A 15,740-nucleotide genomic window follows, 5' to 3' on the forward strand; every position below is an offset into this window, starting at 1 on the left:
CATCCATACAATGATCATGTTACAGAATATTTCAAAAGGTTGGCAGTTATGAATTAGTTTACAGCTGGAAGATAGCTGACATTTACATCATTTGCTTTATGACAGACACTAAAAATGTAAAGCAAACATGAGTATAATTGCATGAAGTATTACTCCTGGCTCTATCTATCTTATCTAATATTTTCTTCTTTTACTCCCACAATAGTGTTAGATCCAAAGACGGTGGTTATCTGAGGTAGAAACTGAAGACAGAGTTCAGAATCCAAATGCTATTTCCTGAGAAGACAGGCAAGAAGGCAGGGTTCAGGCATCTGTGGACGGGATTAGCAAGACTTGTATTCAAGAACAAACCTTGATAGAACAATCTAAACAAATACATAATTTATCTTCACAAAGGCATGCAGCCACCAAAGATGCTCAAACAGAATAGCAGAAATGATTTCAGATTCCTAAAGCCAGCCTTGTCTTCTTTAACCACTCTTACATGCTTGCTGTAAATTCCATAAAAATGTGAGAAATCAGTGGTCTTTTGCAAACTATCAATATAAAGTATTTAAATATTCTATTTCATTGTCAATTATGAGTATTGTTATTCTTATAATTTATAACTTTAAATATGTGTGTTTGTTTGTGCACGCGTGTAGCCATACCCAATGAAAAAAACTATCATGTCATTGTGCTAATCTTTGGTACTCATATACCCACTACAAATCAGTAACATGATAAAAATTCAAGAGAAAAATGATTAGCAAAATTTATTTTTTACCAAAACATGCGAAAAGACTCTATTCTAACACCACCTTCCACATTTAAAATGCTATTTCAACTGATGTTGCACAATTTCCAAAACAAATCCTCCGATTATTACCATTAAGTATATTATGGCAAAAAACATTGTCAATTTTATGAAAAGAAAAGCTTTCCCTAAGATGCCTTATCCCTGCTTTGTGCTCTTATATATTTCAAAACAACCTATGGTCTTTTCATCTTGCTTAAAATTTATATTTTCCCAGAACAGATCTGCATTTTATCATTAATCTACTTCCTGGAACAGTTAAATGAAGTATGCTCCTCGTATTCCTATAATAAACTATTCCTATCGTATTCCCTTCAGACAACAATTTGCTCCCGTTGCATGGGACATTGTATAAGCCAAAGGTGGCGGGCGGTGTTTGACTCGGACAATAGGCACTTCTGAACACTACCAAGGGAGCAAAAAATGTCTGGAACAGGTATTGGAACTTGCATCAAAATAGGGTTAAAATCCTATGACACAAATATTTGGACTCAAATGATCCTTCTTGAATCTTCATAGTTGAAAATCTCCCTGCAGGCTTGGTCATATGGAGCTTTATGGTAACATGTAAAAGTCTTGTTACAAGTCACTTAGCTTGGAAATCAATAATGGGATGAAAGTGTACTTTAGGTAGACCCCTAGAACAGACATCAACCCCTGACTAGTAGTCCATGATTTCAAAAAGCAAAAACATTTGCTAACTAACAATTCAGAGAGGTTTATCTATGACTAAGTAGAAAAGAAAGTGATTAGTGGAGAGAACTCTTAGCACTGGAAGCCTTTCCATGGATTACCCATCCCAAAGCAACAAAAAGAACAGCTCATAAAGATCTTGAGTAAAACCAAGAATTAATTTATCTAGAAAAGATGTTATGAGATGGTGTGAAGAAAAATCAGGCAAATATAATGTCCAAATTGGATACATACTAGCTGAAACTGCAGCTAAAAAGAAATTTTGCCCTCTCATCTCCTCTGGAACAGCAAATGCATCCCAAAGGCTTGAGCATTTGTTGGATAGCCATACAGAAAAAATCCTGACTATTGATAGATTATAGAAATTAGGGATTTTGAGTCCCAAAGATGCCCATTGTGCAAACAGGCAGAGGACAATGTAGATTGTATCTTACTAAATTGTGAAACAGCAGAATATTGTTGGAAAGAGGCAATAAAAAGGCTAAATTGGCAATCTCCACTAAAAAGTTAGATCCCTTCCTGATAATCCAATAGGTGTGGAAGAAACAAAATGATAGAATCTCCCAAAGCATTGGATTAAATAACAAGATGGTGCCATAAAAGGTGGAAACAGCTATCAAAAAGGTGGTGAATCTAAGCTTCAAGCAGTAATCTCAGGCCTCCAAATTTGCAAAATAATAAATAAAGATCAAATTCACATAGAAGGTGATTCACTAAACTAGATTAAATAAACCAGTTCAAGAAGTAGGGAATCTCTTATCCCAGTTTAATAAATCTAGGCTATCACATGTTTATTAAAAGGCCGATGAAGTGGCTGGTCACATGGCAAATTTGGCCATCAACTTGAAGCATGACAACATATGTATGGACCTGTCATATATAAAAATGATGGTCTTATGGTGCATGAACTAGCGATCACATAGCATTTGAAAACATGTGAGGCCTCACCCGACCCATCATAATATAGATGACACACTCACAATTTGACATTTTCATGACTTGATGTTTTGACACACTTGTGATTTAGGTATATAGAAACTTCTATGGTTATGTTATTTTAATACTGCATTATGATGACACTCACCTATGTTGTAGGACCTAACTTACATGTTTTGATGATTGGTGATGCATGTTTTCAGTATTTCACTATTTTGATTTAAACTAATTTGCAGAGATGCTTGAAATGTTAAATTGTAATGTTAGGATTTTAACTTATGACATGTAGTACGACCTAGTTCACATGCTTAATGATTCAATGGTTAGGGATTCAGTGTTTCACTGCTAAGATAGAAAATGGATTATGATGATATTCAGAATGTTAATTTGACTATGTTAAATAGAGATTTATGTTGATATGCAGATTTGATATTACAATGTTTTAAATATTCCTTATGTAAATGATTAGAAAGGAAAGTTAAATGTGATAAGTGAATATGCTAATTAATGTGAATTATGCAATATCGAATTGTCATGCACATATATATGTATTTTTATATGATTTTCATTGGACTACTAATGCTGGAGTTTAGTGTGCAAGAAATTGAATCATGGAATTTAATAGGGGAAACAAGGTCCAAACTTTTGTGAATATGGTATAGCCAAGGTGAATCTTTGGAAGATTCAAAACCTTGTTATGTGTTTATTTCGTAAATGTGACTTGCATGTGTGTAATAAATTTAAATTCATGAGTAATTAGGGACATGTCATTGTGATGTGTAATGTGTTTTAATGTGTCACTTGACACTTGTAATTGTCCATGTGTAGATGACATGTCACTTAGGGTTTTGAGCATGAAGTCATTAACCTAAATCTAATCCTCATTTTTATACTTAAGTAAACCCACTTGGGAGAGTGTTAGAACAGGTCACCATCATGTGGAAATTCGGTTTCAAACTTGATGAGGATTATAGTGGGCCTAAATGTGGTCCCAAAGTGCTATTTTTGTGAAAATAAGTCACCCACATGATAGTATAACATGTTAGGGGTCTAAATTTAACCTTTAGTGGGCCTAGATGGCTTTGGAGACCCTCCAAACAAGTCACTTTCTAAGAATTTCGAAATTTGAGTGTTCACATGTTTTCCTTCCACCACCTCCTACTTCATCGAGGCTACAATTTTAGAAGGGGGCAAGGATGCAAGAAAAGGGAGGCTTCTTGTTAGGGCCATTTTTAGCTAGTGGGAAGTTAGAGGCCTTTTTAGAGGGCTTGGGGGAAATTAGTGAGTTGTCTACCCACTCTCTAACTTTAGAGACACTGAGGGCTTTGGAAGCCAAGGGAAATAAGGAGCTCTTGAACAACTCCCATTGCCTTTTTGCTTGGACTACGGTTGGTTCATCTTGCACATGGAGTTCTTCCTTTGATACTTTCATTATGATGTTGCATTCATTTAAATGTTGGAATGGTCATTCATGTTGTGGGAAGATTGTGATATTGTTGTGTTGAGATGAAAACGTGTTTGTTGCATTGGATTTTCTCTTGTTTCTCCATTTTGTTATGTATGTTGTTTATGGGTGTGAGGACTTCACTCACCCTTTGGAAAGGGAAGAGAAGTCCAAGGTGAAGGGCTTAGTTGGGCTTCACAATGTATTAGAGAGCCTTGGAGTATGGGCTCCATTGTAGCCATAATCATGCATATCTTGCTTTGGGGGTGATAAGGGAAGTATGGTGGAGAGAGGAAGTGTGTTTGGGAATTTATGGTGAAGAGGAAGATGATTGTGAAAGCCCTGAAAGGGCATGGAAATTGTTTATTGCAGATATTGTTTGATATGGCAAGTCTCCTCTTTGAAAAGCCCACTTTCACCCTATGTTCATGATTCTGTATGTGAATCATTGTGAAAGCCTTGGTTGGTGTTGTGAAATGTGTATTGTGTGTATTGTTCATGCATTAGTGAGTTGTTTGTGTGTAACCCATTTGAGCCTTGTTTCCCCTAACTCCGTGGGTGGCTCATAGAGGCCTAGGATGGGAGGTGAGCCTCCATGGTTCTTGTGTAGACAATTTTGAAGGTTTGTGCTCATTGGATCCAATGAAGAAGTTTGGTGTCACCCCATGTATTGATGAAGCAAGACGAGGGATATGTCCTTGTGTAATGTATTTGAAAGGATGGAATCCTTCTTTATGTTATTGAATATTGTATTGTAAAGCTGAACCCTTTATTTATGTCTTTTGTGTATTGTATTGTAAAAATGGATCTTCATTCTATGTGCATTGTTGTGAAGAATGGATCCATGAAAGAAATGAAGAAATTTGGATATTATCATATGCATTTGTAATGTAGGATTTAATGTCATGCATTTAACTACATTGGAATGGAAAGATTGATTCATCATAATAGAGTCATAAATGGAATATAAAAGAGATTCATTTCAAAGGATAGTCATTGTTTTAGATGCTCAAGTGATGAACATGTTAATGTAGACCTGCACTCATTTTGAATCATGAATCAATGCAAGAGAATGCAATTCAAAAAGATTGTTCATATAAGAAATTTCATGATGCATTAGTACAATAAGAATTATCATTTAAAGTTCCATTACTGATAGGAAAGATCAATCTATTAGTTTCATATTTGATCTTGTTTCAAATGCATTTCATGTGTTAACTTTATTGATCAAATGATCTTAAATGGATTCATTAATCTAGATATTTACATTGGAATATTGAAATAACACCATATTGATACCAAGCCAAGATTCACAATATCATAGTTGAGTCGAGAAGATAAATCAAATAGATACTAGAGCAAAACAATCAAAAGGGAACACAATGACAAGCTTAAACTATGGGCTGAGAGAGAGTATTACACTCTCTAGAAAATGTATGGGGAGGGAGAAATAATCCACTCCCCAATTACAAGCCAATAAAATATTCATAGGGAATATTCCTTAGAATCTCTGACTCCTGAACCTAAAATTAACATATGTATAGTAACAACAAACTTTTGAGAAGAAATCTATATAAACTAAAACATTATTATTATCTCCAAAACCCTTCCCCAAGAAGAGTCACGTGACCCTTCAAAAGGACATAACATGTCCTACTAAAAAAAATATAAACAATAAACTAACATCACATTTGTGCCTACTCCCCTAAGAAGTCGGTCTCATGCAATAAGAAATGCTATTTAAAATAAACTGAACAAAGGAGGGACTAATATCCAGAGACTTAGTGAGCGGCCAACGAGGGTCACATCCCAAACTCCCACCAATCCCCTTGCTCATATTGAGGCATGGATGGGTCAAAGTCCACACATCAAGGTCAACGCTAGCCATTGCCTTCCCAACCGCGTGCATAGTAAGAAAAGGAGGGAGATAGGGAAATGTGGGAATGGGGTTTAGAGGGGTTGGCAAGGAGGTTTGGAGGTAAAGTAGGGGCAGCACTTAGAAATCTGTGCATAGGGAATTAGAAGGAGAATGTAAATGGACTTAGGGACTTAGGGACACGGGATGACTGAAATGGTTAGTAAGAGATGTGTAGAGCATTGTGGGGAAGGTTAGTATAGACGGGTAGGTTAGGAATAAAACTACGATGTAAATTGTTTAATTGATAGTTAGGTAATTTCTTATGTTGGTAATTAGAACTAATTAAATTAGAAAGTAAAAGGGTAGTTACTAAGGATATTAGTAAAATAATTAATTGTATGTAGCTGTTAATAGTAATTGATTGTATTATAGATTAAACAAAATGTAGTTAGTAAGGATTAATGAGTTAAAGTAGAAGTAGAAATTGTTAGTAGATAAAGTTACATATACATACAGAGTAGTAAATAGTTGATAGGTTTATTAAATAGTAAAATTATTAGAATTTAATCTAATGTTAAAATGCAAGTTTACAAATAAGGTAGCAATTAGTGAGTAATTAAGTAACCATGTTTGTGATTTGTGGGGAAAACAATAATTAGTGGTGGAGATTAACGTGAACTAAATAGTGAATTTTAAATAAGTGAGAAATTGGTGGTAGCTTATATTTAATTGGTAAATTCTTTAGTTAGAAATCGATAGAGAAAATTATCACTTATATTATTTAACAATTCCAAACTATAATTTATGATAACTAGCATATATATGCATGCATTATTTAATGGAATACATATACAACATATAAAATGATATGAATGAGCTATCCAGCCGAGTATTTGTATTATGATGACCGAGGTGAGAAAGAAATGAAGTTGTTATCTAATGCGATCCAAGTATGTATGTACAACCTATTAGAGATATATGATATAATATAAATGTTATTAAATGATAGTGGAGTTAGTTATGGATATTACCTATCCGTATGTATACATTTTATCCGAACCAAGTTGTGAACATATATCCCATTAAGATCCTATATTGAGTTACATCACTAGATGAGAAAAATTGCTTACAAGGATAGGTTAGATTGATACTTACATCAACATTCGTACAATTGGGCAATGCAGGCAACCTCACCTTCAAGAACCCACCACTAAATCAAAGGTTAATACTTGAACTTAATAAAATGTGAATGCAAACATGACATCGGACTTGGCTAGGACTTTAGTGAGTAACGAAATTAGTTCATGCTTATCATGGAAAGTATTCAAGAGGCTAGTACAATCATTGCGGTATATACCCGGGCCTGCCGGTTAAATTTCAACAACTTGAACATTGCAAACCTTCGACATTCTGGTTTCGGTGAATCTACCAAGCCAATTCTACGTTCAATATATCACCAAACTAGGAATGATTTGTTACATCTATGTATGAGTACCTTAGGTTTATCTTTCAAAAAAAAAAATGTGTACTTGTGTTTTTGCCCTAAAATTTTGGGCATGACAAAACAATGATGAAAGTTTACAAGTCATTGTGTAATGTATGCAGTTTATATCTCGGCATGGTTGAGAATCAAAATAGCCAAAATACGAGTTAATAAATGTGAGTTTATCCTTAAAAATGGCCCTCTCATTCCCCCTACTCGTGAAACTGGTAATAAAGGACATTCGCATGTCTTTCATCAAAGCAAAGACAGATGGCATTAGAGGTGCCATCAATAAGGATAGACCAAAATGCATCTTAAAAAACGGGCTGCAATAGTTCTGTTTGCCATAGAGATGATATTGGGAGATTTGTACATGAACATTGAATTCCTCTATCGCTACTGTGTCAACATGTCAACACAGATGTAGTGTCTCTGTTCTTTGCAGCTCTATTGGAGCAGACTGTCAACAAGGCAAGGGTGAAGCAACTGATGCATAAAGGGATGAAGTTCAGATGGCTTCAAGGGATGGCAAAATTCTTGGACTTTTGGCTATCCTTGGAATTATTAGCCTAAACCCAAAGAATGGCCCTCGATTGGCCCACACATATACCTTTCATTGTCTAGGCCTCCAATGTAGTTGGGCGAACACAAAATGGGGTATAGGATTTCAGATAATTATGAACCAAGATGAAGGTGCTTACAGGTCCTTTGATTGGGACACTGACTCTAACAAGGAGGTTCCTATGGTCCATCAAGAATGATGGTGAGAATTAGACAGAATAATCTTTTTTGTATAAACTAGGTCAGTATATCTGTTACCATGGCCATTTTGTTCACACCGTTATTTGCAAAGAACAATGAAGATATGTCTGGCCCATTTTGTTACAGGGCATTTTGAACAGAAATTTATAGTTTTGATACTAAATCCCAATGACTAGCTGGACAACTGATGTTGTCTAAAGCTATCATACCCTGTCCAGGGAACCTATGTAAATTTTCTATGAGGGTAAAATTATTGGGAGTGGTCCATAAAGACCACATTTACTGATCCAAAAAAGTTGTTGGGCTCATTAGATTATAGCAAAAATGGGCAGGAAGCCCCATTTTTTAAGACAAATCATAATACCATATGAACATATCATAATTTCTGCATGAAAGTTTCAATAAAAATATTGTCACATAATGTGAGGTGACCAAGTGATCACAACAGGAGACCTTCAAGGCACATATGAAAAATCTCAATTTGCTGTAAAAGGAAAAGGAAGAAGCACTGAAGGTTTTGGGGAAGACAACATAGAAAGCATCATATCTTGACTAGATTGCTCATAAGCAACATAGTGAAAAGCCTGTGTGAAATTTCAAAAGTTATGAGGCAGAAGCTAGAATCAATATTATACAAACACATGTACCTGCAAAGCAAACTTCTAGACGATATAAGTTGCTAGCTACTAAGAATTTTACTTTACAATGCCACATCAACATTGAAGGCAAGGGTAAAGAGAAGACTATCAATCCCAAAACTTAAGTATCAAACAGAGACAGCTATAATATAATACAAGCTGGTATACTTCACGTCTCTGAGAGACATAATTGTTGATTAGGGTCACCTTGAGAGCAACTCGTATAACCTTATTTTTTTATAAACTCTCTCAGCAGGCAGGAAATTTCTTATTGTCAATCCAAAAAATTAATTCCAACAAGTCCTCTCAATGTCTAACCAATTTCTAAACATGTGAAATCAAGAGGAATCAGAAGCAAGACTATTGCTCTGTTAATGATTTTATTTCACATGTGAATAAGCCAGCTCATTTGAAGATTTTGTACCAAATCTCACCCACAATGTACTACAGAATTCCTTCATACAACGAATCCTCAAAATTAGAGACTGACACTGAAAACAAAAATACCTGGCCCCTTCTAGTTGTCAGTTGTCGAAGAAGAGTCTCTGGTCGAGTCTTTCCTACAGTTGGCTCACCACTGCATCACAAATGAAATTGAGGATGGCTGTTATAGATAAACAAATGAGTGCATCTCTGAGCACATCATTATCTAATCAATCTTCAACAATTATAATAGCAAACACTAACTTACAAAAGAAAGGAAAGTAATCTAACTAGCCAAATGTTCAAAGACTACTTACGTCTTCTTATCAAGGAATTGAATATTGATATTATTTACTTCTGTCTCAGAGACTTGTAACAACAAAATTCCACCAGATAGGATCTCTATGCCTGAAACCTACGTTCCAAATACACAAACATCAGTGGAGCATGAAAAATCAGATGATACAGTAACAACTAGTTCAAGTTTACTAGGAAGAGAAGTCCATTGCACTTTTAACCATGATGTATAAACGACCAACTAGTCAAGTTTACCTTTGGATTAAAAGACTATGATCTGTAAACAACCAAATCCAAATGGAGAGAAGTCCCTTACATTGTTAACCATACAGAGAACCTCTCACACAAAGCAAAGATTGCTTACCTTTGCAAGAAGACCTCGTTCTGAGTACCAGCTGTTGATAGATCTCAGCACTTTATCCAAGCGCTGAAAGTTAACAATCTTTCCTGCACAACTTGACACCAGAAAAGTCAGCTCAAATTGACAAGTTATTTCTCAAAATGAAATGAAGAGGTAGAATATGCTTTCCCAGCACTATATAATCAGATACACTTCCAACTTTTGGGCTAACATTTTCTATTCACAAGCTATGGTAAAACATAACAAAAAGTGAAAATAGAAACTGCCAAATTTAAGGCGCCTACCATAGTCCTCCTTAAATGCATCCTCCACAAACTTTGTTGGCAGAACATTTGCACCTTCACATATCAAACCTTTAAACTCTTGATTTGGTTCTACCTTGAATCACATAGAGATAATAGAATCAGATAATTCTGGACTCGAACCTAAGACCAAAATATAAAGCTCATGCACTCATTATAGGTTATGCATATTCTAGAAATTAGAAATGGACCACAAAAAGGAGAAATCCTAAAGCGAGTTAATCACGTCATTATGGTAACAAAATAAAGTTTTTAATGCATTGACAATTGCTTAGGTTATGCATAATCTAGAAATTAGAAATAGACCACAAAAAGGAGAAATCCTAAAGCGAGTCAATCATGCCATCATGGTAACAAAATAAAGTTTTTAATGACTTGAAAATTGCTTCCACTAGACAGTTATACTTCGAAAGCCCAATCCATACTCTAAACAGCCAAAACTTTCTATCTAAATTCATAATATATATTCTTCTACTAAGTGATTTACATTTAAAATGTATGCATACATACATGTACAGCACAAAAAACTGCTTAGTACTACAAACAACTATGGCAAGAAGACAAAAGAAAATGTCATGTAATTAAATTTTAAAGTGATCACCTGAAGCTTTAAAAAATCATCATTGGCATGAAAAAGAGATAGCGACCATAAATATAAATTCCTCAAAAGTGGCATTTTCAGGGATTGAAATAACAGTTAAACGAGAAACAAAATTTAAACTGAAAATTGCTTTCATGGCTATTCCAACTTTAACAAGAATCATATCACTACTACTTCCTTTGAGCTACATTTATATTTCTTGTTTCATTTTTTTTTCTTTTTTTAATTTGGCATGTGATATTGAGTTTTTATTTTCAGCGCCGGATAAAAGCTTGTTCCTTTCAGCTTTCACATCATGAAGAAAATAGGGAATACTTGCTAATGGCAACATGGAGGCATTTAGTTAACAAAATTTGAATATTTAGAACATAAATTCATCAAATATATCATTCACATATACAAAGTAAAATGTAAAAGAGATAGGCAAGAGTCTACAACACAACAGTAACTTTTGAGCCTCTCATGTAGGAGGTCTTGAGTTCGAGTCTACTTGAACTTAACACATAATAATAATAAATTTCAACAAGTACTAGTAATTAATCTAGGCTTGGGCCCATTACCTTTCAAAAAAAAGGTAACTGAGATTACTTTAAAAAAAGGAAAAATGCATACTGAAAAAAAATGTCTTCCTAGTGGTCTCACAAATGATTAGCTTGCAAATATCAAGATTAAGTAAACCATTTCACATATCACCAAGAATTTTGAATGTCCAACTCATCAATGTATCACATACTTAGAAGACTAAAAGAAATAAACATCAAAAATGTTAAAGTTTTACCTAGAAATAATGATAAAGAATAGGTACAAAAGACACAGCAATTTATCCTAGGAAAACCCTTCAACTTGAAGGGAAAACCCTAGCAACACCAAAAAAATATTTATTTTATTGATATAAAAAATCTCAAGTACAATGTTTTCGCTCGATACAGTACCTTATCACACAAAGCAATATATATATATATATATATATATATATATATATATATATATATATATATATATTGAATTGAGAGACTCTTCATATCACAACCGAAGGTCTCTTCAATTTCCAAAAAGAAAGTCTATTCATATTTCCAAACACGTGACATGTTGCATGTCTCCTCATATATAGAGGTACCTAGCACACGTTGAATGCCACATTGTACTCACTTAATATGACTAAGTATCATCATAATTATCTTCTCTAATTGTTGACACAATATAGAAGTATTGTCCCAATTTCAACATATAGAAAAATTAGAGATAAAGATCTCTATCATAGCTACATTCTTCAACACTCCCTTAGCAAGAGAGAGATCTTTAGTACGGCAAGCACACATAATTGCAACCAAAGATGTCAATAACATAGATTGTTATCCCAACATAACATTATTCAACATAGTTACATCATAAGCGCATAAAATTAAAGTGGAGTCACACACATGACTTCTACTATACCTACTCGCAAAGGGTGGATCCACCATACCTTGCAAAGGGTGGATCCACCATAGAATATTGCATTGCAACCATGCCTACTTGCAGAGGTTGGTCCACCATCCCTACTCGCAGAGGGTGAAACAAGGAATTTCACCTCAGACTTCTCCCAAAGAAGAATGCATTTCCACCATGCCTAGTTGCAGAGTGTAGATCCACCATCCTACTCACAGAGGGTGGAGCAAGGGATTTCGCCTTGACCTTCTCTTGCAAAGAAAAACTCATTAGTTAAGATATTTCACCTCGAACTTCTCTCACAGAGAACTCATTAACAAGGGATTGCACCTCGAACTTCTCCCTCTCAAAAAAGAACTCGTTATAGTGTTTAGCGTAGAGACAAAGATGAATGCATACAGACAATAGAACACGAACAGCAGTATTATATTCGCAATAGTAGATGAATGATAATTTACAATGATCCCAGACGAGATATAAATACTACTGTCGAACCTTCCCGAAGGAGTCCGTCGGCCACAATTATTCTATCCGTTACAAACTATTTACCGCCGGACCGTCGGCTACAGAAACACCACCGGACCGTCGGCTACGGAAACACCGCCGGACCGTCGGCTACAGAAGCATCGCCTGACCGTCGGCTACAGGAACATCGCCGGACCGTCGGCTACAGAAGCATCGCCTGACCGTCGGCTACAGGAACATCGCCGGACCGTCGGCTACAGAATGCAAAATACCGCCGGAACCATCCAGTCGGCTAACACCATCCCCCCCAAAAAGAAAAGTCATCTCCTGACGACTGACAAAATATCTTGATAGCCACCTGTGCTGCTTTCTTTGTTTTCAATTCCTCGGTACCCTAAGCCAAGTGTCACTGCACTGCCTCCAACCGGATGATCAGCTCCTCCCGAGCTCTCTACGCATCCACCCAGACAGCCTCACAGCCAACACCTGCTCCCACTGCCTCTGGTACACAGAAAGTCCATGCCTGCAGCAACTTCAACTCTTCTCAGCTAGTCAGACTCCCACGACTGATATCCGCCACGACTGGGGGTCCAGGGGGCAACGCCCCCGGCGGGGTCAAGGGGCAGCGCCCTCGCGGGGTCCTGGGGCAGCACCCCGGGTGCGCTCCCTGTCGCAGTACAGGGTGGGGTCGAGGGGCAACGCCCCTCGCCGCCAAGACCAAATTAGCACTTCGAAACCTACACAAAAATGCACGGAACACATCATTTCTGTTATTATCTGCCAATTCTGCACTCTTTCTGGCAACCACGGATGTGTCCCCTTCCCTTTGGCATCATCTATCACTCATTCTGAACAACTTGATTTTGTCGTCATTTTTTTGTTTTTTTTTTTTTTTTTTTTTTTTTTTTTTAGAACAGCATACATTACTCAACAACAGTACCTCTAAGTGACGTCATCGCCAGGGAATGCTGTACTGATGACACGGAAGGATTCACCGCCGGGGAGTACTTCCTTACACGATATGGTTTCAACTTAGATCCATTAACTAGCTGAGTTATCTTTTGTCCGTCCAAGGTTGCTAATTTCATTGTCCCCGTGTCGCCAATTTCTCGGATTTGATATGGTCCAATCCATCGCACTTTGAATTTGCCCGGCTTGATTTCGTTACGGCCATCATACTTCAGTACTAATTGTCCTGTCTGGAATCTGTTATGTCTTAGATGCTTGTCATGCCAGAGTTTGCGTCTATTGTGTGCTACTTCTGTTGCCCACTGTGCCTGCGGTCGTCGCACAACTGGATTATTTCCTTGCTGTCGGTGCCCTTCCACTAATTTTATGCTGCAGTGTGACCTTTTCTTTCCGCGCGGTCTATTCACCATGTACCGGACAGTGGAATCTTTCGTTTTTTTGTGTTGAGACTGTATGTTCTTCCCCTCAGCTTCAACCATGGCAACTTTTCCTTCTTCCACTTCCCTGCATTCCTCCGGACATTCATTTTCCTTTTTCTCATCTTCGTCGACCCTTAGCATATTGCAACTCGGAAAGAGTTCGTAGTCTTCTATTTGCCAGTGGTAAAGGCCATTAACCGAGTCCAGGTCGTCGTCATTCGATCCTCCGTCAAGTCTCAATACTCCTCCTTCATCCGGTTCCATTCTCCTCTGTCCTTCGTCATCACTTTCGCCTTCACTGTCAGAATCTGACAATGCTGCCTCCTCACCGACCATTTGCGTATGCAAGTCAATTATGAATCTTTTGCCTCCGCGCTCCATTGCTAGGGTATTGCGTTTCCAATCATGTTTTACTTTTGCTTGCACCAACCAATCCCGTCCCAGAATAGCATCATAGCCTTTTCTTTTTAATGGAATGACTACAAAATCCAATAAAAATGGTTGCGTACCAATTGTTACCGGTTGCGCTTTCAGAATTCCCAACGGTTTGATTCCATGTTGGTCTGCCGTGAGCAACTGAAATGCAGGTGGCCACAACGTCAGTTTTCCCAACTTCTTCCAAGTATCCTCCGGTAAGACATTCACGCCGGACCCTCCGTCAACAATTGTCTCTGTCAAAACATTTCCCAAAATCTCCATCTCGACGACCGCTGGATGCCGTCCGGAGGTGAGTGCCAGCAGCATTGGATCTGTTGTCATTACTTCCCTACTATTCCTTCGTGTGTCCTCCGGTGCTTCCGAAAACGGTGTATGATTCAGAATAGCCGTCCGTAACTGGGGCATTGTGAGAAGGAGGTCACTTATCTTGACCGGTATCTCTGTTTGTAAGATCTGCCGTACAATGCTTTGTTCTGCGAAGTTCTTTGCCAAGGTGTCGGTGATGTCCTTCAACTGAGATGTTTCCGCCGACGATGCCTTTGCAATGTCCGCCTGCACTTCCCCCACTTTTCTCTTTTCCTCCGCTTGCCTCCATGTAATTGCCAGAACCTCCTCTACATCCGTGCCGACAGTGATCAAATTTACTCCAGCCTTTGGACACTTGGAATCTTCGTGATCGCCGGGTCCGCACCATCTGCATAATTTCGGTGTGTTTGCCACTGTACAATCTCGCGCAAAATGACCCCACAAATTACACGCTCGACATTGAACGATCGGTCGTCCGTTTGCATCATATTGGGTTCGACTTCGGCCTCCATTATTATTGTTATTATTTGCATTGTTGTTATTTTGCCCTCTGCTATTATTCCTATACCCTCCGGATGTGGCACCATCAATGTTTGCATTTCCGTTATTGCCCGACGGGGAAGCCTGCTGCGTAAGAAGCACCTGCGGAGATCCTCTTGTCTTCATGTTAAAAGGACAGTCCTTTGTCGAATGGCCCATGATCTGACAGATGTCACAGAATTGGTTCTTCGGGCACGATCCCTTAGTATGACCGTCGGTCTTACATTCCGTGCACCACAGTTCACTGCCTTTTGGCTCCTTCTGCATGTTTTTAAATTCCTTCATCATGCGAACCATATCCTTCTGTAGGGCACGAACCTTCTTGCTGCTGCCTTCGTCGTCACTACTATCATCTCCGGCAGGCTCGTCATCATCAGAATCAGAGGAGCTAGTTTTCTTCTTCTTTGTCTTCTGCTCACTTTCAAGGTCCAGTGCTCTATTATACGCGTCCACATATGATGACGGTGGCACAATTTTCATTTTCCTCCGCAACTTCGAGCGTCGGCCGTCCACAAACCACCTTTTATGCAATCCGTCCGCTGGCTTGCTTTCCATTTTGTTTATTAAATCTTTTAATCTCC

The 15,740-nt window shown here is 37.6% G+C and overlaps 1 protein-coding gene across 1 annotated transcript in view; it reads right to left on the reverse strand.

Annotated features, from left to right (window-relative positions):
* The window catches only part of OEP80 (outer envelope protein of 80 kDa), a 149,469-nt gene that overhangs the window by 80,278 nt on the left and 53,451 nt on the right, over positions 1-15,740 (reverse strand). Inside the window, exons 2-5 of the mRNA XM_089825818.1 lie at positions 9,976-10,069; positions 9,695-9,777; positions 9,351-9,448; positions 9,118-9,187 (exon numbers count right to left, since the gene is read on the reverse strand). Of these exons, the coding sequence (XP_089681944.1) occupies positions 9,118-9,187; positions 9,351-9,448; positions 9,695-9,777; positions 9,976-10,069 (345 nt within the window). The remainder of the gene's footprint in view (positions 1-9,117; positions 9,188-9,350; positions 9,449-9,694; positions 9,778-9,975; positions 10,070-15,740) is intronic.

The sequence above is a fragment of the Cupressus sempervirens genome, chromosome 4 (genome assembly GCF_028749045.1).
Source record: "Cupressus sempervirens isolate cs-2001-9-10 chromosome 4, ASM2874904v1, whole genome shotgun sequence".
In the NCBI taxonomy this organism is placed as follows: Eukaryota; Viridiplantae; Streptophyta; class Pinopsida; order Cupressales; family Cupressaceae; genus Cupressus; species Cupressus sempervirens.